At 41.4% G+C, this 26,410-nt stretch overlaps 1 protein-coding gene across 2 annotated transcripts in view; it reads right to left on the minus strand.

Moving 5' to 3' along the window:
• STK3 (serine/threonine kinase 3) overlaps positions 1 to 26,410 on the minus strand; it is a 284,230-nt gene that overhangs the window by 65,576 nt on the left and 192,244 nt on the right. For both annotated transcript variants that reach the window (XM_075063134.1, XM_075063135.1), the window contains one exon: positions 24,670 to 24,839. In XM_075063134.1, the coding sequence (XP_074919235.1) occupies positions 24,670 to 24,839 (170 nt within the window). The remainder of the gene's footprint in view (positions 1 to 24,669; positions 24,840 to 26,410) is intronic.

Raw genomic sequence — 26,410 nt, forward strand, 5'->3', positions numbered from 1 at the left:
TGCCTTTTTTTTTTTTTTTTTTCTTCAACAGGCTGCTATGTCTGGACAAGGGGCCACTCACACAGACCCCTTTCCATACCTTGACCTAAAGTTGTATTTTACTAGTGATCTAAAGCTTTACCAGAAATAAAGAAATAGTTATGAATTTAGAAGTTTGTGGCAGGGGGAACAAACAGTGAGCAGGCTGATGCATGTATATATTATAGACACAACATGGATCCAACAAGATGCATGCTTAACTCACTTTAATTGTTTTACTTGAACATACACCTCTTTCCCTCCCATCCTTAGGTAGTTGTGTGTCTTTTTTTTTTTTTTTTTTAAATATTGTAAGATCATTAGGGCAGGCGTTACCTTTCCTTGTGAGGACAGCATCTACTACATTTGTGGACTATCTTAATATAATTAACAAATAACAATTATAAAGTAGCATTTAATATTTTAATTAATACATCGTTACCATTTTATAAAAGCAATGATTTAGTTGGGAAAAGTGCAATATTTTACAGAGGTGACAGCCTTGGCTCCATATTTAAGGTTAAGTCTTGCACTTAAAACAGAGATCCAACCACTTTATTATGTATGAAAAAAACGTGTATCACTAAAACTAATCCTAGCACTTACCTCCCTGAGTATAGAATGATTTATTTATTTTTTTGAGGATTTACAGGTAAATTGTCAATTAGTTTGAGTTGACATTAATTTAAAAATGGGTTCTTTAACAAGGAAGAATGGGCTCCACCTAAACCAAAATGGAACCAGATAGCTGGCACTTGAAATTAAAAAGGTCATAGAGTAGTTTTTAAACTAAGGGCTGAGGGAAAGCCAACAGGTGTGGAAGAGCACGTGGTTCGGACAGAGACATCCCTAAAGGAGGATCTATTAATGGAGATTCTCTATGTCCTAGTAAGGAGGAAAGGATGGAAAAGGATAAAATACAGGTAGGATCTGATCAGAAACAGTCAAATGAAAAAGAATCCCATTCAATTACATCAGTGTTTCTCAAAATTGGGATGCCGCTTGCGTAGGAAAAGCCCCTGGTGATCTGGGCCGATTTGTTTACCTGCCCCGTCCACAGGTTCGGCCAATGACGGCTCCCAGTCCCTGCCCCATCTGCAGGTTCGCCACTCCAGGCCAATGGGAGCCGCTGGAAGCAGCGGCCAGTATGTCCCTCGGTCCGTGCCGCTTCCAGCAGCTCCCATTGGTCTGGAGCAGCGAACCGTGGCCAGTGGGAGCCGCAATCGGCCAAACCAACTATACATACAAAATGATGGGGTCTAAATTAGCTGTTACCACTCAAGAAAGAGATCTTGGAGGTCTATAAAATCTTGACTGATGTGGAGAAAGTGAATAAGGAAATGTTATTTCTTCCTTCTCATAACACAAGAACTAGGGGTCACCAAATGAAATTAATAGGCAGCAGGTTTAAAACAAATGAAATAAAGTGTTTCTTCACACAACATACAGTCAACCTTTGGAACTCTTTGCCAAAGGATGTTGTGAAGGCCATGACTATAAGAGTTCAAAAAAGAACTAGACAAGTTCATGGAGGATAGGTCCATCAATGGCTATTAGCCAGGATGGGCAGGGATGGTGTCCCTAGCCCAGGGCTGATGCAACCATTTAGGCCAACCAGCCGGTAGCCTAGGGCGCCTAGTGGTTGTGGGGGCCTAAAAGTCCCCTCAGGTGAGGAGGTGGAATGGAGATGAGCTGGGTGGGGGGGCACGCGGGGAGGGCTATCCGCAGTAATGGGGTGGGGGGCGCACAGGGGAACAGCTCTCCACCCCAGCTTATCTCCACTCTGCCTCCTCCGCTGAGCACACAGCCCAGCTCTAAGTCTCCTCCAATCAGCGCCGCAAGCCTGGGCGGGGAGGAGAATTAGAGCAGCGCCGATGTGCTCAGTGGAGGAGGCAGAGCTGAGGTGAGCTGGGGCAGGCTACCCAGGCAGGGTTAGCTGCTGCGGCAGGGGGGAAGAGGGGGGAAGTCTCCCCAGGCAGGGTTAGCTGCCGTGGTGGGGGCGGGGGAGAGTGGGAAGTCTCCGCCAGGAGGATTAGCTACCGGGTGGGGGGGGGGTGCGGGGGGGAGTCTCCCCAGCAGGGTTAGCTGCCGTGGCGGGGGAGTCTCCCAGGCAGGGCTGCTGCATGGCGGGGGAGTCTTCCCGGCGGGTTAGCTGCTGTGGGGGGACAGGGGGAGTTCTCCCCCTGCGGTGGGGTTAGTTGCCATGGGGGATCGGGGCGAGAGGCGTAGCTGTCGCGGGCAGGGGGTGTGCTGCGGAGGGGCTCCCCGGTGGAGGGCTGAGTTAGCTGGGGGGGGGCGGCGAAGGTTAGCTGGGTGGGGGGTGCAAGTTGGAAGTTCCGCCTAGGGCGCGAAACTTCCTTGCACCGGCCCTGCCCTAGCCTCTGTTTACCAGAAGCTGGGCATAAGCAACAGGGAATGGATCACTGGATGATAACCTGATCTGTTCATTCCCTTTGGGGCACCTGGAATTGGCCATTGTTGAAAGAAAGGATACAGGGCTAGATGGACCTTTGGTCTGACCCAGTATGGCCGTTCTTATGTTCTTATGTAAATTTAGCAGCTGATGTCAGACCTTTTTGTTGTTTTGAATGATGGCAGTAATGAGGTAGCACAGACTCTTCAGATTTTTCTTATAGTTAAAACACAAATTTTGTGCATAGGCTACATGTGAACACATTTTTAGATTAATGTTCAATTTTTGCTCTAATTCCTCATAACTGAACATTTCTTTTTCAACCAGAAAAATGTTTTCTCCATAAAGAACTGGCTTACTTTCAAAATTGCCACCATTTCCTATTGTTCTCATTGGGACTCAGGCCACAGGAAGGTCTTAGTAAAGATGGCCACCTTTTCCATTTACTTGTTCCTCACAGTGTTCTTTCTCTACCTCATGACAGCATAGGGAGTCACTGTTCTCCGTGAGAGCAGCCTGGCTTCACTGCCACTGGAAGCAAGTGAAGGTAGTGGCCATCTTTACTGAGGGCATCCTGAACCCTCAGTCCCATTGAGAACCAATGGAGATGGTGGCCATTAAGAAAAAAGGTCTGCTCTTTGTCAATTTGCTGAAGTAAATTTTTTTTCTTCAGTTTGTGCTGAAGGAGAAACTTTCAGTTATGAAAAATAATACCTAAAATATTGGCCTATAGTGACACCATGAGGGGGAAAAAAATCAAATTTGCCTTTAAAAATCACTTCCATCTAATCTGGGACTAGGGTCACTGAGGCCTAGTCTACACAAAGGTTTTGTTTTGGTGTAACTATTTTGATTTTTTTTTTAAACAAAATAGTTGTACCATTACAAAACCCTAATGTGACTGCAAATAGACTGTATAGAAGTGCTCACTGATAGTTAAAGCAATACAAATTTTGTGTGTCGAAAAGGCCTACGTTACTGTTATGTCCTGTCAACATTAATTCCATCTTAACATTGTTTTTGTCTGGGAACAATATAGAATATGTGTTTTTATTAAAATTATTGTATGAACATGTGCTGTGAGCTATCAGGAAGGCTAACATTTTCAAATCTGTGTGCCTAAATCTAGGCTTCTAAATCCATACTCAGGCACTTAAATAAAAGCAGTGCAATTTTTCTAACGAGCTGAGCACCCAGAGTTCCCATAGTCAGTAGGCATTTTGCCATTAACTTCAATGAGATTCTGTGGGACTGAGCCTTACATGCACAGCTTGTCATTGTACTGTTCTAGTCTTAAATGATGACTTATGTAACATTATCAAATATGTTTAATGTTTGTAACATGTCCATGTTTCTTCTCAGTTAGGTGATCTTAATGGGGTATTCCATTTGTATGTATTTATTTATGTTTAAATAGAGATTCTACTCTGGAATATAGTCTTGAGCAATACATAAATAGCAGTAACAATGAATACAAAGTTAAAGAGCTCAAAGAATGATCTAACTCCTTATGCCTCATCTAATTATCTGTTTTTGCAAGCAAAACATTTTTCACACAGAAATATGTCTCCATCACTCCCACATTTAGCATGAAGTCACAAAATGTATTTCAAAATATATATATATTCAGAATGATACTTTTGGGGGGAAGCTACTGCTTTTTTTTTTTAAACTGTGTGTATAGTACCCAGCACAATATGTCCCTGGATCCATGACTGGCACGTCTAGCCACAACCAAAGTACAATTAATAATAAATAATAAATATGATAGGTAACAATCCTACACTGATGAGGAGAAGAAATAATTGACAACACCGGAGAGCTCGTTTCTTCTCTAACATCTACAGTTCATTTAATCAGAAACTGCAAATGACAAGCAAAAAGAACTATGTAGAAATTTTGAACCTGGTGCATTATACATTATGCAGGCATCTGTACACCATTAATATCAGTAATTTAATTTTTCATATATTGTGTTGAACACTTATTCTTTAATATACAACCTACTGGGTCCTTGCTGGACTGTGGATCAAGACATGAGACTCAAATATAACTCTCTTGAATGCAGTGCTCTAACCACATGACTACCAAACCAATCCAGAAATGTCTCCTGTTAAAATATTGGAATCCCATTTGACTGGTTCTTATGCTCTTATTTGCCTCTTGTAGAAAAATACATCCATTTTGTTACAATGTTAAACTGAAAAGAATTAACATTTTATTTAATGTGTCACAGAATGAGGAAATCCTCTTCATAACCAGAAAGTTACATATATTTACTTAAGACAGCTTTGCAAAATTCTAGTCACCCACTCTCCTGAGGCAAGTTTTACTTTTAGGTTTTGGGTTTTTTTTATCATCATTAATCATCATGGCAAAGACTAGGAGAGTAGTTTTTGTGCCTGGCCTAGTAAATTTGCATGATATTTAGTGAGACCGATATAAAAGAACACTCTCAAAGTCGACAAACCCAAAATCTAACCTATCCCTCTCAGTTTTGGGGTGAGATATTGCACCCAAAGGTACGGTACACTGCCTTGACATAAACAGTGATTCATGTAACATGGAAACTATGCATCTAGAGACTTCTGAGTTAGACAACTTTTTAGTGAGAGAACACAATGTCCAGAGACATGAAACCCCATGTTCTGATGTGTGAAAAAGCATCTTCTAAAACTTGTCCCCCTACAACTGTTTTTCAAAACACATGTTTCAAAACTGTTCCTGGACCACAAAGGATACTAAGCTATGCTCAGTGAGCTATATTAATACAGACAATGATTACTACGGTAACAAGATGGACAACTATAACTAGCTGTGCTGCTTTATCTCACCATTCTTATTGCTTATTTATGTTTGTTTTGTTTAAACTATGCATGAATTATAAACCTATTATATAACTAAGTATATGCAAATTAGTTTGTTTGTTAGAAGAAATTTTTTTATCACATTGTCTGTACATTTAAACTCTTCATCATGAAACAGTTTCACGACTGATAGATTAATACAAAAGTTGTGCAAAAGTGATGGAAACATTTCATGACACTTTTTGTCCTTTCATTATGGATCATTTTGTGACTCAGAAATGTTGTTTTTTTAATTAAATTTTCATCATGCTGATCTTTTTACACTGAAGTATTTGACATCACAAAAATGAGCCAGGAGGAGAAGACTCCACATACATCAACAAAAAACAGAATTACGTTATTAACTGCATAACGCAAAACTGCAGAAACTTGGTTGCGATTTTCAGAAGGAGATTTGTGTTTGGAACAAATAATTAATCATTAACTGTTGGCATGAGTGAAATTTTAAAAGGCACCTAAGTGACTAAAGCACTTCTAAAAATCTCACCTGATATTCATAAAAGGAGAACTGAACATAACAGTACATTTCTATTTAGCTCAAGAAATTGTACCAAAGCTAGCTTAAAGAACTGGTAACTAAAAATCTTTATCAATGTTTATTCATATATAAGAATGCAAAGGAACGTTCTAGCTCTGTAAGGCCCCTTCCTTACTTCCCCATCTGATAAAACTCCCACAGAGTGGGCCCACAATGTGAAGCTGATGACTGGTAGCACTGCCTGATGGATATTAATGATGTAGAAGTTAAGATTACAGAAAAGAAATTTTCCTATCTATTTAAATTTTATGAATTATTAATTATCCTCCCCCCCTTCTATCTACAATATCTTTTAGTTAAACATCTTAAACCTTGATACGATTGAAAATCAGATGCAGTGATTTCTGTCATTTCATCCTGCACTTGGGGCAGGGATGGAACTGGAAATCAAAGGTGCATTTAAGCCACTCTTATGTCAATTCTACCCCAGCTAGGTTGACACTATTAGGTAATTTACAACCCCCTTCAAAGTCCCTTTATGTTGAGGACATAAAAAGGCCACAGTGTAGCTGAATCAGGTTTATTATGCCTTGCACTTGACTGGCAGAACTTAAATCAGCAAGCCCTAATTAACTTTATATAAGGTTGGCCAATCCACTTGGAAACTTATCTCTGTCCCCAAATTTTTAATTTATTTTACATATTAGTGTACTTCCACCATTGATTGTATGAACTATGATTGTACGATCAATCTAATAACTTAGTGTCATGTCACATGACCATCTTCCTTCCTTCCATACAAGAAGCTACTGTACTAATCCTCTATAAAAAGAAGTACAACAGTCAAAGAGTTCAGCTGCTACGATATACACAATGCTCACAAAATATGTGCCGGGTATGGAGGTGCACCCACTACAAGTACATGTGTGCAGACTGTATCATCTCTGCTCTCTTTCCCGACTTATGAACTGAGATTGATGAGAATTCTGCATGAAGACTAGATTGCCAATATCAACAATCTCCCATCTGGTTCACACGAACAGACCCTGTATAGCATGGCATGCAACCCTTGTTTGTTTCATATGCCTGCTCACAATCTAAACAAATCCAGCAACTTGAAATTCTTACTTGTTCAATTAAGAAAAAGCTAGCCAACTGAGCTTCCTGCAAGCATCTGGAAATGAATTTCAATAATAAGACTGGAAGAGCTCTGTGTAGTTCGAAAGCTTGTCACTCACCAACAGAAATTGGTTCAGTAATACCTCGTCACCCACCTTGTCTCTCACAAAAATCATACAATTTCAAATAAAGCAAAACTAATATATTTTAATACTTCAGAGTGCTCAGAAATGAGCATGAAATGACTCAACCAAAGATTTACATGAAAAAATTTCCCCATCAAATATAGAGACTATTCCAAGCACAAAGTCAACAGCTGCTCAAATAAATCAGGGTAAAACCAGTCAAGGGTAAGGATGGAAACAAGGGGGCTCTCCAACAAAGCTAACTTAGCAGAGCAAGGTTGGTTCTTTTTAAATTATATAATTTATGGGAGTTTAAATTAAATTTTATATGCTCTGTAGTCATGTAATGGTATTTTACTATTATCTAATCAATCGTCACATTATACATGTGTAAATGTCAAAGTACTTGGTATCTGCATTATTATTTTATAACAATTATATTCCTAATGTATTGTTTTGCATGGATCCCATGGAACTATTCTGCCTAGGGTAGCAGATGGCTTTTTAAATTTTTGTTACTTTTCCAGAATCTATGTCACCCAAAATGTATCTACTTAATATATGACACTGTAGTTGCTGCGAAACATGATCTACACGTTATTTGTTTAATGCTAAACAATCTGCTACCATTCCTGTTTGGAAATAATTATATCAAAGACAGAAATCACAACACTCGTGTCACTGTAATAAACAGATTTGCCTTTTATATTTTTCATTAGTTATCCTACATGGAAAAACAGTTTTTCTCAATTTTTAAATGCTGCTAAAATAATTGATTTACTCAGAGAAATGAGACTTTATAATTCTTCCTAAATTAGATTAAGTTGGTAGTGCCAATGCCCAAGTGATTAGTAATTAGAATAATTTACCATTTTGTTATGCTTAGTGTAGAACTATTTATTGAGTTTGCATCCCACAATAATACAGATTACCTCAGAAAAGAGGTTTTCAAGAACAATTTTTAGATGTACAATTTCATAGTAAAAGAAGTCAAAAGGTAGGAAGAGGACTAATTAACAAAATATATACAGCAAATTAAAATCTAGTGAATTGAGATTTGCCGGTTATTCCTCACAACTGTGATACAGGTGCCAAAGAAATCTGTGAATATGTTCTTTTGCAAAAGAAATCATGAACAGTTCCCTTTATTTGTTTTTGAAAAATACATTCCTTACTTGCTCAGATAAAAAATTGACAGCACCATTATAGAAAGTGACAGATGACTCTCAAACCCAGAATGCAGAAAGAACAAATAAAGTGATGAGATCTGCTTAAAGAATACTGTATGTCATTTTATTACCAACTCAAAATAACGGATTGCCTCCAGCATTTAAGATATCTAATCAAAACCATTTCTCATGTAGAACAAAACCAAGATAGAAAAAGAATTTGCTGATAGAAAGACATGATAGCTATAACAACAACTACATTCAAAAATGCTTGTGTAGCAGGGTGACCACCCGCTCCAGTCTGGAAGGGGTTAGAAAAGCCCTGCAGAGGGCTGGGGCTGGGGAAGGCAAAATCCTGGCTGATTGGGGGAAGTGGCTGCAGCTGGGGCCATGCCCCAAACTGAGCAACAGGGCCTTATGAGAAGGCCAGGGAAGCCAGGAGCAAACAGTCTCTCTCTAGCTATAGAAGGAGATGGGCCTGGCTGCAGGGAGCTGGACATAAGGTACCTGAGTGAAGCAGGTCTGAGGAAAGGCAGAGGAGCTGGGGAGCTCCAGCCTGGAAAGCCCCAAGCTGTGGCCTCGCATTGGGTTAAAAGGTACTAGGGGTTGTAGAGGGCAGCCCAGGGGTAGGCCAAGGCAGCAGGTCCAAACGCTCCTTGCCAGTGATGAGTAGGCTGATACTGCAGTCTGCCCCAGGGTGTGGGGCAGTAGCCATATACTGAGGCAAGGTGGGGATAGAGGGTGGGGGTTCCCTGGAAAGGAGAGACCCTGAGAGAAAGGGGTTACTGCCAGGGGACAGCACCCTATGTAAAAGGGCACCGGGTCTAGGGAGGGACATGGGGGCCAGAGGACAGGTGGATCACCAGCCTGCAGAGGATGCTCCAGACCTGAATCGAGCTAATTCCCGGAAGACACCAGCAGGGGGCACTGCAGGGGTGAGTCCGCTCGTCTACAGCTTGGCTATTTAAACAGTTCAAATTAAATAAAACACAATTTGGGCTAATTTGATTCTCTATTCCAAATTTCAGAGAACCAAGCTACTAGTTTATGAATTTTGGGAGGAAGGAGTGAGCCCTAATAAAACCTTTCTTAGCTTGGTCAATTAAATGGCTAAGCCTTGTCTAGAATATCACATCTGTATACAGTATAGTTTAAATATGTTTTTAATAATTTAAGGTCACATTCTACCACCCTTACTTACATCAAGTAGTAACCACCGACACGTCTACTCGCAAAGTAAGAAACTACACCTCTACCCCGATATAACGCGACCCAATATAACACAAATTCAGATATAACGCGGTAAAGCAGCGCTCTGGGGGGAGGGGGAAGGAGAACGGACAGCAGGGCTGCATGGTCTGGCGGATCAAAGCAAGTTCAATATAAAGCGGATTCACCTATAATGCGGTAAGATTTTTTGGCTCCCGAGGACAGCGTTATATCGGGGTAGAATTGTACTTAACCTAAGTCAGGTAGGCAGAATTGGGGCTTAAATTATTATTTATACCGTGCCATCAAACAGACAAAAGAATGTGCCTAAATGAAGAGTTTCCAGTCTAAGTAATGGATGAAAGAGAAATCCCCAATGATTCCTGAATGCAAGTTTTAAAGAAGTTCAAAGCCTACCAGTGCCATCAATCATTATAATAAAATTAATAGAATTGCAATTTGTATTTGTTACATATACCAAATACTTTTGTCTGTATCCTATATTTTTCAGAAAATTGTTTCTTAAATGCACAAAAATAAAGCAAAAATTGGTTTTATATTAACATTACTCTCTTTTTGAGTTAGTCCTCAAGGCTACAGTAAAATTTGAGATGCATTAAAACACAAACCCCTGTATGCCATTAAATAACATCTATATGCCAGAAGCAGTTTATTGGAGTATGTTTAGCTATGTAAATTTAAAGCGCATTCAAAAATCAACCACAAGAGAGGAAGGTTGTGTGCACTGAATAAGTGATACTGGTGCTTTCAGTACAATTTAGTTAATAGTTAATATATTGTTTTATTTTTTCACAAAACATAAAAACTAAAGGTTCTCTGTAAAAATGCAATTTCTCTTTTTTTCCATAGCAAACGGATTTCTAGGATCCTTGCTCATCAGCACGGCTTTGAGACATCCAGTCTCCCAATAAGTGATAATTTAAGAAGGGGCATTATCAATATAAATTACATTTTTAAAAACTACATTAAAATAACATGATGGTCTAAAGTCAAGCAAGTGTGTCAGCGCTGCCAAATCCCTCAGTGCTAAGTGAATTCTAAGATGTGTGATACTTGGACGGTCTGCTCCTCTGCCTTTTCCAAGTTGCTACAAAGCATAGTTCCTTCTAACTATGCATGTTCAGCATAGAGAGATTCTGCATTTCGTATGGGCCAGTGCTGGCTGTAAAGGCAGAGTGTGGAGAGGCACGAAGACCTTGCAGGGAGACAGCTTACTCCTTGCCATGCTGAAGATCCAAGAAGCAAACCAAAGGTCAGGGTGAAAGACAGGAAGGGAAAAATCTGAAAGACCCCACTAAAAATGGTGCAGCCTGTATCCTGCTGTGCATGGAATCCATGATTAATCTGACATCATTTATGATTAACCACTGGTATATGTAAAAAGATTTGGTATCTTAGACCCCAGCCCAGCAAAGCAGTAAGCATGTGCTTAACTTTAATGGGACTATTCATAGAATCATAGGATTAGAAGGCACTACAAGGGTCATCTAGTCTAACCTCCTACCAAGATGCAGGATTTCTCATGTCTATTCATGTGCTAACAGTGTTTTTAAACATTTTGTATACTTAAGTCCCTGCTGTACTGGGATCTAAGAAAATAAAATGTTTAAAAATCTGTATTGGTTATTCATTTATCTGCGGCTCACTGTCATAAAAGACACATATTCCTGGGTTTCAGCCTTTGGAATGAGATTTAGAAACAGTTTAGCAAAGTAAAAGAATCTGGAACCCTTAGACGAGTAACAGATACGGAATGTCAAAGCCTTCTTTTTCAACAGAGAAAAATAAAACTGATACTCCATTTCCCAAGGGAAGGTGGATGAATGAGTGTTGATCTATTATAATTAATGCCTTTAGTATGCAGAATTACAAGTAAATAATTTCAGATTTTTTCTACTGACGCAAATAGATGATTAAAAAGAACATAGTCCCAGCAGCTACAAAGGTCAAGCAAGGCCTTCTTGAAAACAGAAGTGCTAGAAACCTTATTCATGCTGAAGAGCATCTTACTCCTCAAGTGTAGACTATAATGGACCACTTGGGGAGGAAAGTGATACTCAACATGAGTAAAGGGTACCAGAATCAGGTCCATTGAAATTACCCACAATCCAGCATAATTTATTCTGCCAAAACTCCCATTGACTTCAATGGGAGCTTTGTCTGGGCAAATAATATAGCATTACACCAATAACCAGAAATAGAAACAATCAAATCAGGAAATTCAGAAAGACACCATGATCAGGAGACACAAGGCAACAGAGGTAAGTCTCAATTTTCCATCTAGCATTAATGGATAGAGAATACACAGATCAGTCCAGTATTCTCAAGTCAGATGACTGTAGGTAAAAATTTAATGAAAAAACAAAAATTTGCCTTCAAAAGAGAACTCATTATTGAAAGACTTTTTTTAAATCTTAAATTCAGCAGAATATAATGGCTTTTCATTCACCTGGAAAGTTTCCTACTTGCCAGTGGCAAGTGCATTTCTGAAACCATACACTGACACCTACATCTACAACCACACACACACATATCCTTAAAATGTTTCCAAATGTCTTAGATAACTGAATAACTGTATCCCAGTTTTTGAAATGTTTTTATGTATTCATTATAGTAAAATTAGGTGATTCTGCAGGTATTTGAGTTAACTGTATCTATATACAGCATCTAAAGGCAAATTAACAGGTTTCTAAGGGTGACTATTGAGCCTGCATTATATAATTTTTGTTGTTTCAAAACAAAGAATTTTGTTTTAATATACGTCTATCCTGAATTCGCAGGTACTGAGAAGAAAAGGTTACTTACTTGGTGCAGTAACTGGAGTTCTTTGAGATGCGTGTCTCTGTGGGTGCTCCGCTTTAGGTGTGTATGTGCTGCTGCACCTTTTTGGGAGACATTTGATAGCAGTGCCCTTTCTGCCTAGACATGCGCCCTACACATCCTCATGCCTCATACCAAGGCTATATAAGGCTATGCAGGCAAACTGCCCCCACTTCCTTCTCTACAGCAAAGCTCACAAAGGCAACTCTGAAGCAGAGGGGAGGAAGGCGGGTAGTGGAGTATCCACAGGGACACACATCTCAAACTCCAGTTACTGCACAAGGTGCGTCAGAGCTGTAACTAAGCATTTTAGCACCTGGGGCAAGGAATCATATTGGTGCTCCCTAGAGGCAATGTGTGTGTGGGGGCGTCACAAGGTCACTTGTTACCCTGATTTCTGCCTCCTAGTTAGCACAGAAATTTTCAAATTGTGGGGTGCACCTCCCTAGGGGGATGCATACCACAGTTTGAAAACCGTTGCTTTCAGCCAGCAGAGCTGAAGATGGTTGGAGCCTCCTTGCCCACTCGGGTCTCTGGCTCTCCATGCTGTAGGAGCTGGGCACTGGCTGGCTGCCTGACAGACCTCCCTGCCCTGCTCCCCGAGCCAGGCTGCCTCTGCACAGCCGGGTGCTCCCCAGGGCAGGTGGCACAGCTCTGAGCTACATCCCTGACATGCTTTTGCCTCTGCTCTGAAAGCCCTTGGTGCCAGCAGGCAATACCACTTGGAGCCAGCCCCTGCCCATGAAGTCTGGCTGCCCAAGGTGCTCCCTAGAGTACTCATTCCCTTTGGGCACCTGCTTCTCAGCAGCTTGGTCACACCCTGCTCACTGCCCAGGGACCTGCCATTGCAGCTGGATCACTCTTCCCACACTCCCTGCCCTCTGATTGGAACTCCCCTTGCTCCCCTTGGCTGCACCAGCCCTAGCCCCGTGGCTGCCGGGCTCATGGTCACACAGCCTGACCTCTGAGCACGGCCATGCGAGCCCAGTGCCTAGGTGCTGGGGGTAAGAAGCTGCTGGAAGGGCAAACTTGCTCCCGCCAACTCCAGAAACCAAGGTCGTGAGAACAGAGCAACCCCTAGCATTACCATATTTCAAGTTCCAGATAGAGGACACTGCAAGGGGGAGGGGGAAGAGGAGTTGGAGGGGACATTTGGGGGGTGCTGGAAGGTATATCTATGGGATGCTGGAGGTGGGCTGCCAATGCTGACAGGGGCTGAGCTGACTTAACAGGGGAGCCCCACCTGCTGCTGCTGTTGAGGGGACGCTGCATGCGGGGCTCCTGCTTTCCCCCTATACTCTTATTTTCCCCATCTCCCTTCCCCATTGTCCCCTGCCCTATCCCATCCCCCACACTTCCACATCCCCCTGTCTATTCCCTTATCCCCTTCTCTTCCCCTTGCCCTATCCCATTCCCCTTCCTTCCCTACTGCCTCTTCCTCCCCCTCCCCCTCCTTTTCCTATATTCCACACACACACTGCGGGCACTCACCGTTATACAGAAAATAGGATGAGGGCCATATAGGGCACCCAGCACACATAGAAGAGGAACCCGACTGGCACTAGGACCCAGGAGGCGGCATCCAGCTTTAGAGGCAGGAGAACCAGCTCCTGATTCTCCTCTGCTCCCTGCCCAGACCTCTGCTTGTGGTGGGGGTGAGGGTGAGGACAAAACACTCCCACACACACTACACCCATGGACTCCAGCTGACACGGCTGGGCCCAATCCTGCAGGGGTGGGGGGCTGACACCACTTGGCCTGACACTGCGCTGCCCCATTTTTGCACATCTGCCTGCTCTGTGCCCTGGGTGGCTGCTCCTCTTTCCCCACCCTAGTTATGGCCCTGTGGTTAGTAACCTCTCCTTCTTTGGGCAGTGTTCCCGGGAGTGCTCCACATTAGGTGATTCCCTAGCAGTAACCCTTTAAGGAGATGAGAGTTTCAGAAAAGAGTCCATTACTGAAGGAGGAACTTGTTGCCTCCTGCTGGATCTAATCTTGCACCATGAATTAGGGCATAGTGGTAGGAAAACATATGCATCAAGGACCATGTTGCAGCTCTGCAGATTTCACTAACCTGAAGGTCTTTGAGTAGAGCTACAGACATAGTGGCTGCACACTTGACAAGATCACAATCTCTTATGTGAGGTGTAACCTCAGCTAAACCACAGCAGGCAATAATAAATCCAGAGATTCATTTAGAAAGTCTCTGAGTGGAGACAGGCACTCCCTTAGACCTATTTTCAACAGAAACAAAGGAATCTAGGAGTCTTCCTGAATGGCCTAGTCCTTTGCAAGTAAAAGGCTAATACCCTCTTAACATCTAGTGCAATATTAAACACAGACTCTTGTATAGACTGATGCAGCTTAGTTAAAAAACTCAGAAGGTGAATGATTTGGCTACAGTTCAGAGGACACCTTAGGTAAGAACTTTGGATGGTCATAAAGATACCTTCTCCTTGGAGATCAAAGTAAAGGGAGGGTCTGCTATTAGAGCCCCCATGTCCCCAACCCTTCAAGTAGAAGTGATGGCTACCAAGAAGGCCGTTTTCATAGACAGATTTAGCAGTAAGCATGTAGCTAATGGCTCAAAGGTTTGTCTCATGAGACAGTTAAGAACCAGATTGAGATCCCAAAGTGGTGTAGTGGCTCTAGTCTGTGGTCAAAGATTGATAAGTCCTTTCAGGAATCTCATTGTGGTTGGATAAGCCAAGAAATCTTCCACTGACACATGGAAAGCTGTTATTGCTGCTAAATGAACCTTGATGGAACACATAGAAAGGCCTGAATTTTTCAATTCCAAGGGGTAATTCAATATTGAGGAAAGATGACTGGATAGGAGAAAGATGGCATTGGTTACACCAAACATTATATCTTCTCCATTTCTGAAGTAAGTATGTCTAGTAGATTCCTTTTTGCTATCGAACAGTATCTTTTGTACTTCTGATACACATGTGGTCTCTAGTCTCAAGAACCATTGAGGAATCAAGTTTGTAATTGCAGGACATTCAGATTGGGGTGAAGCATCTGATTCACATCCTGAGACAATGGTAAAGCTTGAATTGGGAGCAGCCACGGAGACAGAAAGGTGAGTTTGATGAGGTGAGGAAAGCAAACTTTGGCTTGGTCCTGCCTGTTCTTGATAAGGACCTTTGAGAGCAATGGAGTTGGAGGTTATGCATAGAAGAGATCCTTTGTCCATGTAACAAGGAAAACATCTCCCAGAGACTGGGGATCCAGCCCTCCTCTGGAACAGAATTTCCTGCACTTTATGTTGGCTGCCATGGCAAAAGGGTCAACGTGTGGAAATCCCCAAGCTAGGAATATTTTATTGAGGACTCAAGAGTCAAGTCCCATTCATAATTCAGGGAGAAAAGTCTGCTCAGGTTGTCTGCCATGTTGTTTTGTACTTCCAGGAGATAAGAAGCCAAGATGACTATCCAATTAGCTATGCACCCATTCTGAAGCTTTATCACTTCAGTGCAGAGTGAGAGAAAATGTGCTCCACCCTGACAATTGATATAATATATGCACACTATGTTGTCTGTCATGATCCCGATGGACTTGTTTTTGAGTAGGGGAAGAAAGTGTAGGCAAGCATTTCTGACCACACTTAATTCCAACAGATTGATGGGCAAGTGCTGTTCCTTTTGCGACCATTTGCCTTGGACTACGTGAGGACCCAAATGTGCTTCCCACCCAAAGAGGGAAGCATCAGTATTAATATGACTGTAGGAGGGTTCTGGCTGAACAGGATTCCTGCATAAACTTTGAATGGATTAACAGACCAAATGAGTGACTGTAGGACCTGACTGCATACAGAAACCTGTTTACTGGCTACATAAACAGTCCTGAGCCACACCTGGAGATATCAAAGAGGCAACCTGGTGTTTTGTGTCCCAGCAGTTGCAGACATGTCCTTGCTGGAACTTGAGGGCTGAGCTGCACTCTTTGTTTCAGGTGCTCTACAGCAAGGAACCTCCCAAGAGAGAGATAAGCGCTTCCTGATATCAAATCCATTAGCTCTCGTATAAAGAGAATTCACTGTATAGGGGGTCAAGATTGATTTCTCAAGATTTAACTGCAAGGCTAGACTTTGGAATAGTGCAGTTGTTGTTTGAACTTCCAACCATACCTCCTGATATGACAGACCCTTGAGGAGACAATCTTCAAGATAGGGAAAGACAGTTATTCCTCAATGACAGAGGCAGGCAGCTACAGCTGCCAATATTTTTGAGGACACCCTTGGACAGATGAAAGGCCAAAGAGTAGGACCTGGTACTGGTAACGATTGTGATTGAAAGTGAAACAGAAAAATCTTGTGAAAAGGATGAATCACTAAGTGGAAGTAGCCATCTTGGAGGCTGTGGGCCGCAAACCAGTCCCCTAATTCCAGGGAGGGAATTATAGCTGCTAGCAACACCATCCTGAATTTCTGATGTCTGACATGCTTGTTCAATTGTTTGAGACCTAGTATTGGCCTCTTGCCCCCATTTTTCTTGGGGATCAGAAAATATCCAAAATAGAACCATTTTCCCCTGTGTTGAAGTGGGACTGGCTCTATGATACTAGACTTAGGAATGATGAGATCTCCAGTGTCGGCAGTCACTCATGAGGGGAGTCCCTGAAGGGAATGGGCAAGTGGGGTTGGCAGAGGGTGGAGGTAAATTGGATAGTATAAGCTGACATAATGGCCTCCAACACCCATTTAGCTGATGTTACCATGCTTGATGAAATAGAGAGAGGCAGTATCCAAACTGAGGAAGGGGGGTTGTGTGAGACAGCTGATAAAACCTTTGGGGTGATTGGGTGATCTGGACTCTTGACGTAACTATCAAAACTGGTCTGAGGAGGATGCTAAAGGTGGAATGAAGCAGTCGAGGTAGCTGCAGGCTCTTTGTTTAAAAACCTCAGCTTCTTAGCCGGTGGCCTTTGTGCTGATTGAGACCTGCTAAACTTCTTTTGTTTTCAGGCATGTATACCCCACAAAGTCTAGATCCTTTAGAGTATGAAGCAAGTCATCCGTGGAATCTGTGAAAAGCTTCTGGCCATCAAAAGGTAAATCTTCCACAGTCAATTGTACCTTCTGTGGAAATTCAGACAACTGAAACCAGGAAACTCCCTCACCACTAGTGCAGTGTAAACAGACCTGTCTGCAGTGTCCACCAAATCAAGAGAAGCCCGCAGTGAAATTTTTGCAAAAAGCTGACCCTCCTTTATTACAGCTCTGAACTGTTCTCAATGTTCCTGTGGTAAATGGTCAATAAAAATATTAAACTTCTCATACTTCAGTTAGTCATAATTTGACATGAGTGTCTGGTGGTTAGCTATTCTGAATGGAAGTGTTGCTGATGAATAGCTGTTACAACCAAACAAGTTCTGTTTTTTCCCTTTCACTGACTCCATCCACAACCACAAAATCTGATGCTGGATGAGAAAATAAAAACTCAGAATTCCTGGCCGGAACTTAGTATTTATCAAACCTCTTGCATGTGGCAGGGTTGGGGGCAGGAGAGGTTGCTGGAGTTTGTCAGATGGACTTGGCTCCATCATTAGTATTCTGTACTTAATTTCCCTGTTTTTACTGGATCTTCCCTTAAAAGAAGAAGAGATTTTACACTTGCTGAGAACGTGAGAGTCTCCCAAGCAACAAATGCAATGGGAGTGCTAGTCACTAACAGGGATTACTTCTTGAACAGAGAGACATCTTTTACATCCTGGGGAGCCCAGCATTCCTGACAAAAGAAAATGTTGTTCAAGCCCCTCAGTAGGGGGAAAAGAAAAACAAAAATGTGTGTGTATATTTTAAGAAAATAGGAACAAATGTTCCAACTATATGGTACCAAACCTACTATTACTAAGAACTAACTATAAAGCTAAAAGACTAATAAAGGGGGGGAAAGGTACACCGTGAACAGGCATATGCTAGACTCTATCACTGGCCAAAGGTGGCTGAGAAGAAACTGACGGCGGTTCACCAGCACAGCCTTATATAGCCTTGGTACAGGGCACGAGGATGTGCCGGATGCATGTGTAGGCAGAACAGAGACTGCTACCAAAAATCTCCAATCAAAGTCGCAGGGGCGCGTGTGTGCCTAAAGTGAAACACTCATAGGGACACTACTCGAAGAAGGTTGATATTTTTTGGTTAGCATTTGGAAAACTAGCAAATAAAATAGACTAGGAAATTGACTATTTATGAGAACAACACAAAGAAAATATACCTTTTGAAGAACTTATGCCCCAATTCTGCCAACACTTCTGCACATGCATAAACCAATTGAATGCTTGCAGGAATAAGTGGTAATCCCAATATCTTATTTCTCTGAATGCCAAAATAGTCCACCCCATTTCATTTATTTAAAAACTCTTGTATAAGCAAAAAAGATCTTAAATATTTCCTTTACTATTAACTTTGTTTAAAACTAAAATATGCATCTGACTTTTTCTTTTTTTAATTAATTGCAAAGTTTGACTGGCACATCTTCCCTTCTACACTGCATTAACAAAAGCCAGATGCACTAATAAATTTGATACTACTTTTCCCTCTCCAGACATCTGAATATGGTCTGTTACCCTCCATTATTGTGGCACTTTTTGTTCTGCCCTTCTGGCTAAAGACTAAAGTATTTGTTGGCTGCCACCATTCGCACATTATGTATTTGCCTCAAGGAGTATGGTAAAACAGTACAATCCTCTTCCCTTTTACAGAACAATCATATCTTCTTCCATATGAGACTGGCCACTACCATCTGACACGGTGCTAGCTCGTCCACATGGTATCACAAGCACCATTACAGTATGTTAGCATTAGAGTCGGTCTGGAGCAGCGTCATTACTTTAGAATTAAAGTGTTAACCTTTGATCTCTAGACAAACATAGCAGTCACTATTGCTCATATTCACTTTTAGAATCTCTATCTTGGTCCCACTAAGTATAATTCCACTTAGAATAGAGTATTCTTCCACAGATAGAATAGAGTTCTTTAGTACTAAAAGTTCTCCATTATTTATCTTTTTCATTAATGATTTTAAAGAGTGTGTGTCAGTAATCTAAAAAATTAATGTTGACTTCATAAAAGTAGGAAATTTATTATGCATGCTTCCCAGAGATTTATCCTTTCGGAAAGTCTCTTGCAAACCTCTCAGCAATAGTGGCATTAATTTTTTCCAAAGCATTCTAATTAAAAAAAAAACCCAAAGACATTTCTGACTGTTTAAAAACAAACTGAAGTATTTTGAAGATAAATAAATACAGAACAATTGTCCTACTGGTTAAAACCAAAATTGTCCTACTGGTTAAAACCAAATAGTCCATCTAATCCAGTATCTTGTCTCTGACAGCAGCCAGAGAAAGAAACCACAGTGATCAGTTACAGAATAACCTGCCCACAGAAGATTCTTGCCTCTCAGTAACTGGTTAGCTTATGTCTTGAATCATGAAGGTTTTTTTCCCATCCCAAATTAAAACATTAATCCTAAATAAAGTAACTTATACTTTTATTCTTGTTATCCATATAAATGTCTAATCCTTTTTTAATCTTCTTAGCCTCAATAATGTATTTTGCAACAACTGCCACAAATTCTTGTTATACTCATGTTGGTCCTAGAATATGAGAGAGACAAGATGGGTGAAGTAATATTCCCCAGACCTGAAGGGCTCAAAAGCCTTGTCTCTTTCACCCACTGCTGTTGGTCCAGTAAAATATTTTGGACCCATCTAGTCTCTCACAATATTATTATTATATTGTGTAAAAACATATTCAAGTTTTAGTAGGTCTGAAAAACAGCATCACCACTTCAGGTAACTTTTAAAATGTTGTTTGTAATTTTTTTGTACTACTGGTTCATTCTATTAATCATCTGAGATCTCAAATAATTTTGAATATTTATTTATTTAAAATATCATTTTTGTTGAATTTTAAAAATGTTAAAGCACCGAAGAGGTTCAACAACAGTAAATCATTACACAATTTCTCGCTAAAGAATATAAATTATTTAGGCCTCGATCTTGCAAACACTTACACATAGCAAACAACTTGATACATGTGAGTAGTCTCACTGAGTTCAATGGGACTACTTCTAAGCTAGTGAGGAGGGCTTTAAACTAGGTTCGCCAGGTGATGGTGACCTAAGCCCAGAGGTAAATGGGGAAGTGGGATATTGGGAGGAAACACAAGGAGGAGGGTGCAACAGGGGAATCCTCCTTGGCTCATACTGAGAAAGCAGGACAATCGGCTAGTTATCTTAGGTGCCCGCACATGAATGCAAGAAGCCTGGGAAACAAGCAGGAAGAATTGGAAGTCCTGGCACAGTCAAGGAAATATGATGTGATTGGAATAACAGAGACTCGGTGGGGTAACTCACATGACTGGAACACTGTCATGGATGAGTATAAACTGTTCAGGAAGGACAGGCGAGGGAGAAAAGGTGGAGGAGTTGTATGTAAGGGAGCAGTATGATTGCTCAGAGCTACAATATGAAACTGGAGAAAAGCCCATTGAGAGTCTTTGGGTTAAGTTTAGAGGTGAGAGCAACAAGGGTGATGTCATGGTGGGCATCTGCTATAGACCACCAGACAACTAATAGAAGTTTCCAGATCACAGGCCCTGATTCTCATGGGGGACTTCAATAACCCTGACATCTTCTGGGAGAGCAATACAGCAGTGCACAGACAATTCAGGAAATTTTTGGAGTGTGTTAGGGACAACTTCCTGGTGCAAGTGCTGGAGGAACCAACTAGAGGCTGTGCTTCTCTCGACCTGCTGCTCACAAACAGGGAAGAATTGGTAAGGGAAGTACAAGCAGTGACCGTGAGATGGTCGATCTCAGGATCCTAACACAAGGAAGAAAGGAGAGCAGCAGAAAATGGACCCTGGACTTCAGAAAAGCAGACTGTGTCTCCCTCAGGGAACTGATGGGCAGGATCTCCTGGGAGGCTAATATGAGGAGGAAAGGAGTTCAGGACAACTGGCTGTATTTTAAATAAGCTTTATTGAGGGCACAAGAACAAACCATCCTGATGTGCAGTAAGAATAGCAAATATGGCAGGTGACCAGCTTGGCTTAACAGAGAAATCTTCAGTGACAAACACAAAAAGGAAGCTTACAAGATGTGGAAACTTGAACAGATGACTAGGGAGGAGTATAAAAATATTGCTCGAGCATGCAGGGGTGTAATCAGGAAGGCCAAAGCACAATTGGAGTTGCAGCTAGCAAGGGATATGAAGGGTAACAAGAAGGATTTCTATAGGTATATTAGCAACAAGAAGGTCAGGGAAAGCATGGGACCTTTACTGAATGGGGGAGGCAACCTAGTGACAGATGATGTGGAAAAAGCTGAAGTACTCAATGTTTTTGCCTTGGTCTTCACAGACAAGGTCAGTTCCCAGACTGCTGCACTGGACAGCACAATATGGGGAGGAGGTGAGTAGCCCTCACTAGTGAAAGAACAGGTTAAGACCTATTTAGAAAAGCTGGACATGCACAGGTCCAGGGGCCGGATCTAAAGCATCCGAGGGTGCTGAGGGAGTTGGCTGATGTGATTGCAGAGCCATTGGCCATTATCTTTTAAAACTTGTGATAAGGGGGAGAGGTCCCAGACGATTGGAAAAAGGGAAATATAGTGCCCATCTTTAAAAAAAGAGAAGAAAGAGAATCCGGGGAACTACAGACTGGTCAGCCTCACCTCAGTCCCTAGAAAAATCATGGAGCAAGTCCTCAAGGAATCCATTTCGAAGCACTTGGGAGAAGAGAAAGGTGATCAGGAACAGTCAAGATACAGTACAACGTATTGTGCTTCATTAGTAGGAGCACTGCCAGCAGATCGAGGGAAGTGATTATTCCCCTCTATTCAGCACTGGTGAGGCGACGTCTGGAGTATTGCGTCCAGTTTTTGGGCCCCCCACTGCAGAAAGGATGTGGACAAATTGGAGAGAGTCCAGCGGAAGGCAACAAAAATGATTAGGGGGCTGGGGCCCATGACTTATGAGGAGAGGCTGAAGGAACTGGGCTTGTTTAGTCTGCAGAAGAGAAGAGTGTGGGGGGTGGGATTTGATGGCAGCCTTCAACTACCTGAAGAGGGGTTCCAAAGACAATGGAGCTAGGCTGTTTTCAGTCGTGGCAGATGACAGAACAAGGAGCAATGGTCTCAAGTTGCAGTGATGGAGGTCTAGGTTGGATATTAGGAAAAACTATTTCACTAGGAGGGTGGTGAAGCACTGGAATGGGTTACCTAGGGAAGTAGTGGAATTTCCATCCTTAGAGGTTTTTAAGGCCCTGTAGTGGGGTGGTCACCCGCTCCGCCGTAAAGGGCTTAAAACAGCCCAGGAGAGGGTGGTGGCTGGGAGCAAGCAGTTCCCAGGCTGAGTGGGGAAGTAAGCTCAGCTGTGACCACGCCCCAAGTAGGGCTCAGCTAACCCTTATAAGAGGGCAGTGGGCCAGGGGCACAGACAGACTCTCTCTCTAGCCTAGTGAGAGGGAGGGACCTGGCTGCTGGGAGTTTACCAAGGTACTTGAGGTGGAGCAGGGCTGGGGGAAGGCCAAGGGAGCTGGGGAGTTCTGGCCTGGAAACCCCCAGGCTGCGGCCTAGTGGAAGGCCAAATAGGTACTGGGGTTGCAGGGGGAAGCCCAAAACGGGTAGGCAGAGGCAGCAGGTCCAAACCCCCTTGCCTGTGATGAGTGGCATTTATACTGCAGTCTGCCCCAGTGAACGGGGGCTAGATGGAGACTGGGCAGTAGCCAAAGACTGAAGTGAGGTGGGGATAGTGGGTGGGAGTTCCTTGGGGAGGGGAGACCCAGAGACTGAGGAGTGTACTGCCAGAGGGCAGCACCACTGTGTGCAAGGGGCACCGGGTCCAGGAGGGACTTGGGGGCCAGGAAAACTGGGACACCAGCCTGCAGAGGGCGCTCTGACAGCTGGAGAGCTAATTCCCAGAAGGTACCAGCAGGAGGTGACGCAGAGGTGTGTCCCATACAGTTACAGGCCCGGCTTGACAAAGCCCTGCGTGGGATGATTTAGTTGGGGTTAGTCCTGCTTTGAGCAGGGGGTTGGACTAGATGACCTCCTGAGATCTTCCAACCCTGATCTTCTAGAAGTCTATGATTTGTGTGTGTAAATTTACTTGTGAATAAATGTGCACAGATCAGGACCTTAGAATTTACAAATGGATTCATTGTGTTTGTAATTATCAGCCCATCTGTAAAAGCAAAACAGTTTTTACAACAGTTCTACAGAAATTTTATTACCACCATAATAAACCACATTTAGATACAGACAGTTATTTTCCAATGAATAATGTACTAGTTATTTCACTGGCTGATCATGAAGATGCTGGCTATTGTATCTTTGTAGTCTAAAAAAAATTAGTGTACTTATTCAAAAGCTTTATTCTCCTACAGCAACGGTTTATACGGTGCTGTTTCACTTGCCATATCATAGTAGCTAAAATTTAAGAATCAGCTTTATTTAGAAAGACAGTAAGTAAAAACTGAGAAAAATATCCCACACCTACAGCTGTATTTCTCTTTCTCAAGGATCATGTGATCAAATTTAGGTACTACAGTGTAGTGAAGGAAAGAACATGTTAAAGCTACAATAGGTATGTTAAATTCCTTTGTTTAGAAAGGTTAGAAAATATAAAAGAGTGGGGAGAAAACTATTACAGCTATACATCACGTGTCCAAATCAGTCTTATCAGTTTATTTACTTCATTTTGATAAAAGAACATTTTAAAACTATATAGGTTTACTGGCTGCTTAGGAACACTTCTTTTTGTCTCTCATCATATTTTTCATTGTTATCTTAAAAACAAATAAATCACATTTTGAAGAAAAAGACATTCAAGGTAGTGAAACAGAGAGCAAACAGATCAGTGTATTATTTCTAAAGATGTAATAGTTTGTTCCAGAAATCACAGGAATTGTAATACAAGTTATACCAAAAGGCTCAAAGGACACATTAAGTGATCTTATTCAATCTACTTAGGAGATATGTAAATTGCTCTGCCTAGTTTAAAATTCTTTCTACATGTCTCACTTGAGATACTAACTAACTCAACCCCCCACCCCCTTACAGTACACTCATATATTTGAAGGTTTTAATAAACTAGGTCACACAACCAGTTTGATAAACTATGATACAAAATTGAAAAGCGCCAAGAATACATACACTGAAAGGAATTTTTTTTTTTTAATGTTTTCACTCCAACCTACCACTCTCTTTTAGAAGTCACGTTCTGTGTTAGGCAAATGTGTTAGTATAACAGCTAGAACATGACTTTACTATTAAATATTTGGAAGGTATCCTTGAAAGATTACTTATTTTGTTTGCACTGCTAGAAAGCTATAGAAAGGATTAATTAATTTTAGCATACATAAAATAAACAGCATGCAAGGAAGTAAACATTAGAAAAGTAACACTGTAAATCTACTTACAAAATCAAAATCTCCATCTTGAGGGACTTTCCAGTTATCAGGATATTTGGATATGTGGTAGGGTTCAGGCATATTCTGATTACAGTTTTCATGGCTTTTATTCTTGGAATCTTGTTTATCAAAGTAGTCCATGAAAGAAGGTCTTTGTACTTGCAGTGAAGTAGCATTTCCTTAGTTGAAAGGAAAGGAAAAGTTAAAACTGTCTGAAGATGGAAGATTTACTGCTCTACAAAATAAGCTGTTTATGAATTTATTGGACTAACTTTACAGTGATTCATGTAATGTCTATTTATTATTATACAAACTCAAATATCAGTATATACTAAAAAAATAATACAAAGCTGTAGCAGTTTAATTAAAGATGTGATTTTAAACTGTATTAGCAAAACTGGTGCACAGATGGTGTATAGACTATGAATAAATGACTTCACTGGCAGTTGAGAGTACTCCGTATATAACAGGATCATAGCCTTACAGAGCAGATGGCTAGAAAATGCCATATAAATTATGGCATGAACTGCCACTCTATCATTCTTTTCATAAAAGAATTATGTCTGAAATATGTTGCCATTTGTGGGACATCAAAAGAGTTCACCCATTGAATAGGACAGTTAAACTATTACCCAGAAAAAACACTATATTGGCTCGATGTAACTCTCCCCTAGGGCTACATCCAGAATAAAAGAATACTATGAATCATAAAATCCTGTACTCAAATTATATAAATATTACAAATATACAAATTCTACCAGTACAATACAGAACATAATGACACTAATTAAGCAATTTGCAAACATCTACAAGGTAATAAGGTGATAAGTAACAGTCAGCATGGATTGTGTGAAACCAGTCTCACAGCTTTTTTTGACAAGGTAACAAGCCTTGTGGAAGTAGGGTTGTGGTAGATGTGGTATACCTTGACTTTAGTAAGGCTTTTGATACTGTCTTGCATGACCTTCTCATAAACAAACTAGGGAAATAGAACCTAGATGGAGTTACTCTAAGGTGAGTGCAAACAATTCTTGGATGCATTAGCAGGAGTGTCATAAGTTCTGGGCACCACATTTCAGGAAAACAAATTGGAAAAAGTCCAGAGAAGAGCAACAAAAATGATTAAAGGTCTAGAAAGAGTGACCTATGAGGGAAGTCTGGGGGAAAAAAAAGGGTTTGTTTAGTCTGGAGAAGAGAAGACTGAGAGGGGACATGATAATAGTTTTAAGTACATAAAAGGCTGTTACAAGGAGAGGGAGAAAAATTGTTCTCGTTAACCTCTGAGGAAGGGACAAGAAGTAATGGGCTTAAATAGCAGCAACAGCAGTTTAGGTTGGCCATTACGAAAAACTTCCTAAATGTCAGGGTAGTTAAGCACTAGAATAAATTCTCTAAAAAGGTTGTGGAATGTCTGTCACTGGAGATTTTTAAGAGCAAGTTAGACAAACACCTCTCATGGACGGCAGATAATCCTTAGTCCTCTCTTGAGTGCAGAGGACTGAACTAGAAGACTTCTCAAGGTTCCTTCCAGTCCTAACAATTCTCTGATTCTATGACAAGCACAAGTAACCTAAGTGAAATTAAAAACAAGAATGCTAGACAAGACTACTTTTTTTTATTATAAGCATTAAAAGCAAACTAAGAAAAAACATAGATTGGGTAGAATTATCTTGTTTTAAAGAGAATAAACTACAGCTAGGGCGGAGGATGAGGAGAATGTTGCAAACATCTTTTTAGGCATATGTATAAT

The sequence above is a fragment of the Chelonoidis abingdonii genome, chromosome 2 (genome assembly GCF_003597395.2).
Source record: "Chelonoidis abingdonii isolate Lonesome George chromosome 2, CheloAbing_2.0, whole genome shotgun sequence".
Lineage (NCBI taxonomy): Eukaryota > Metazoa > Chordata > Testudines > Testudinidae > Chelonoidis > Chelonoidis abingdonii.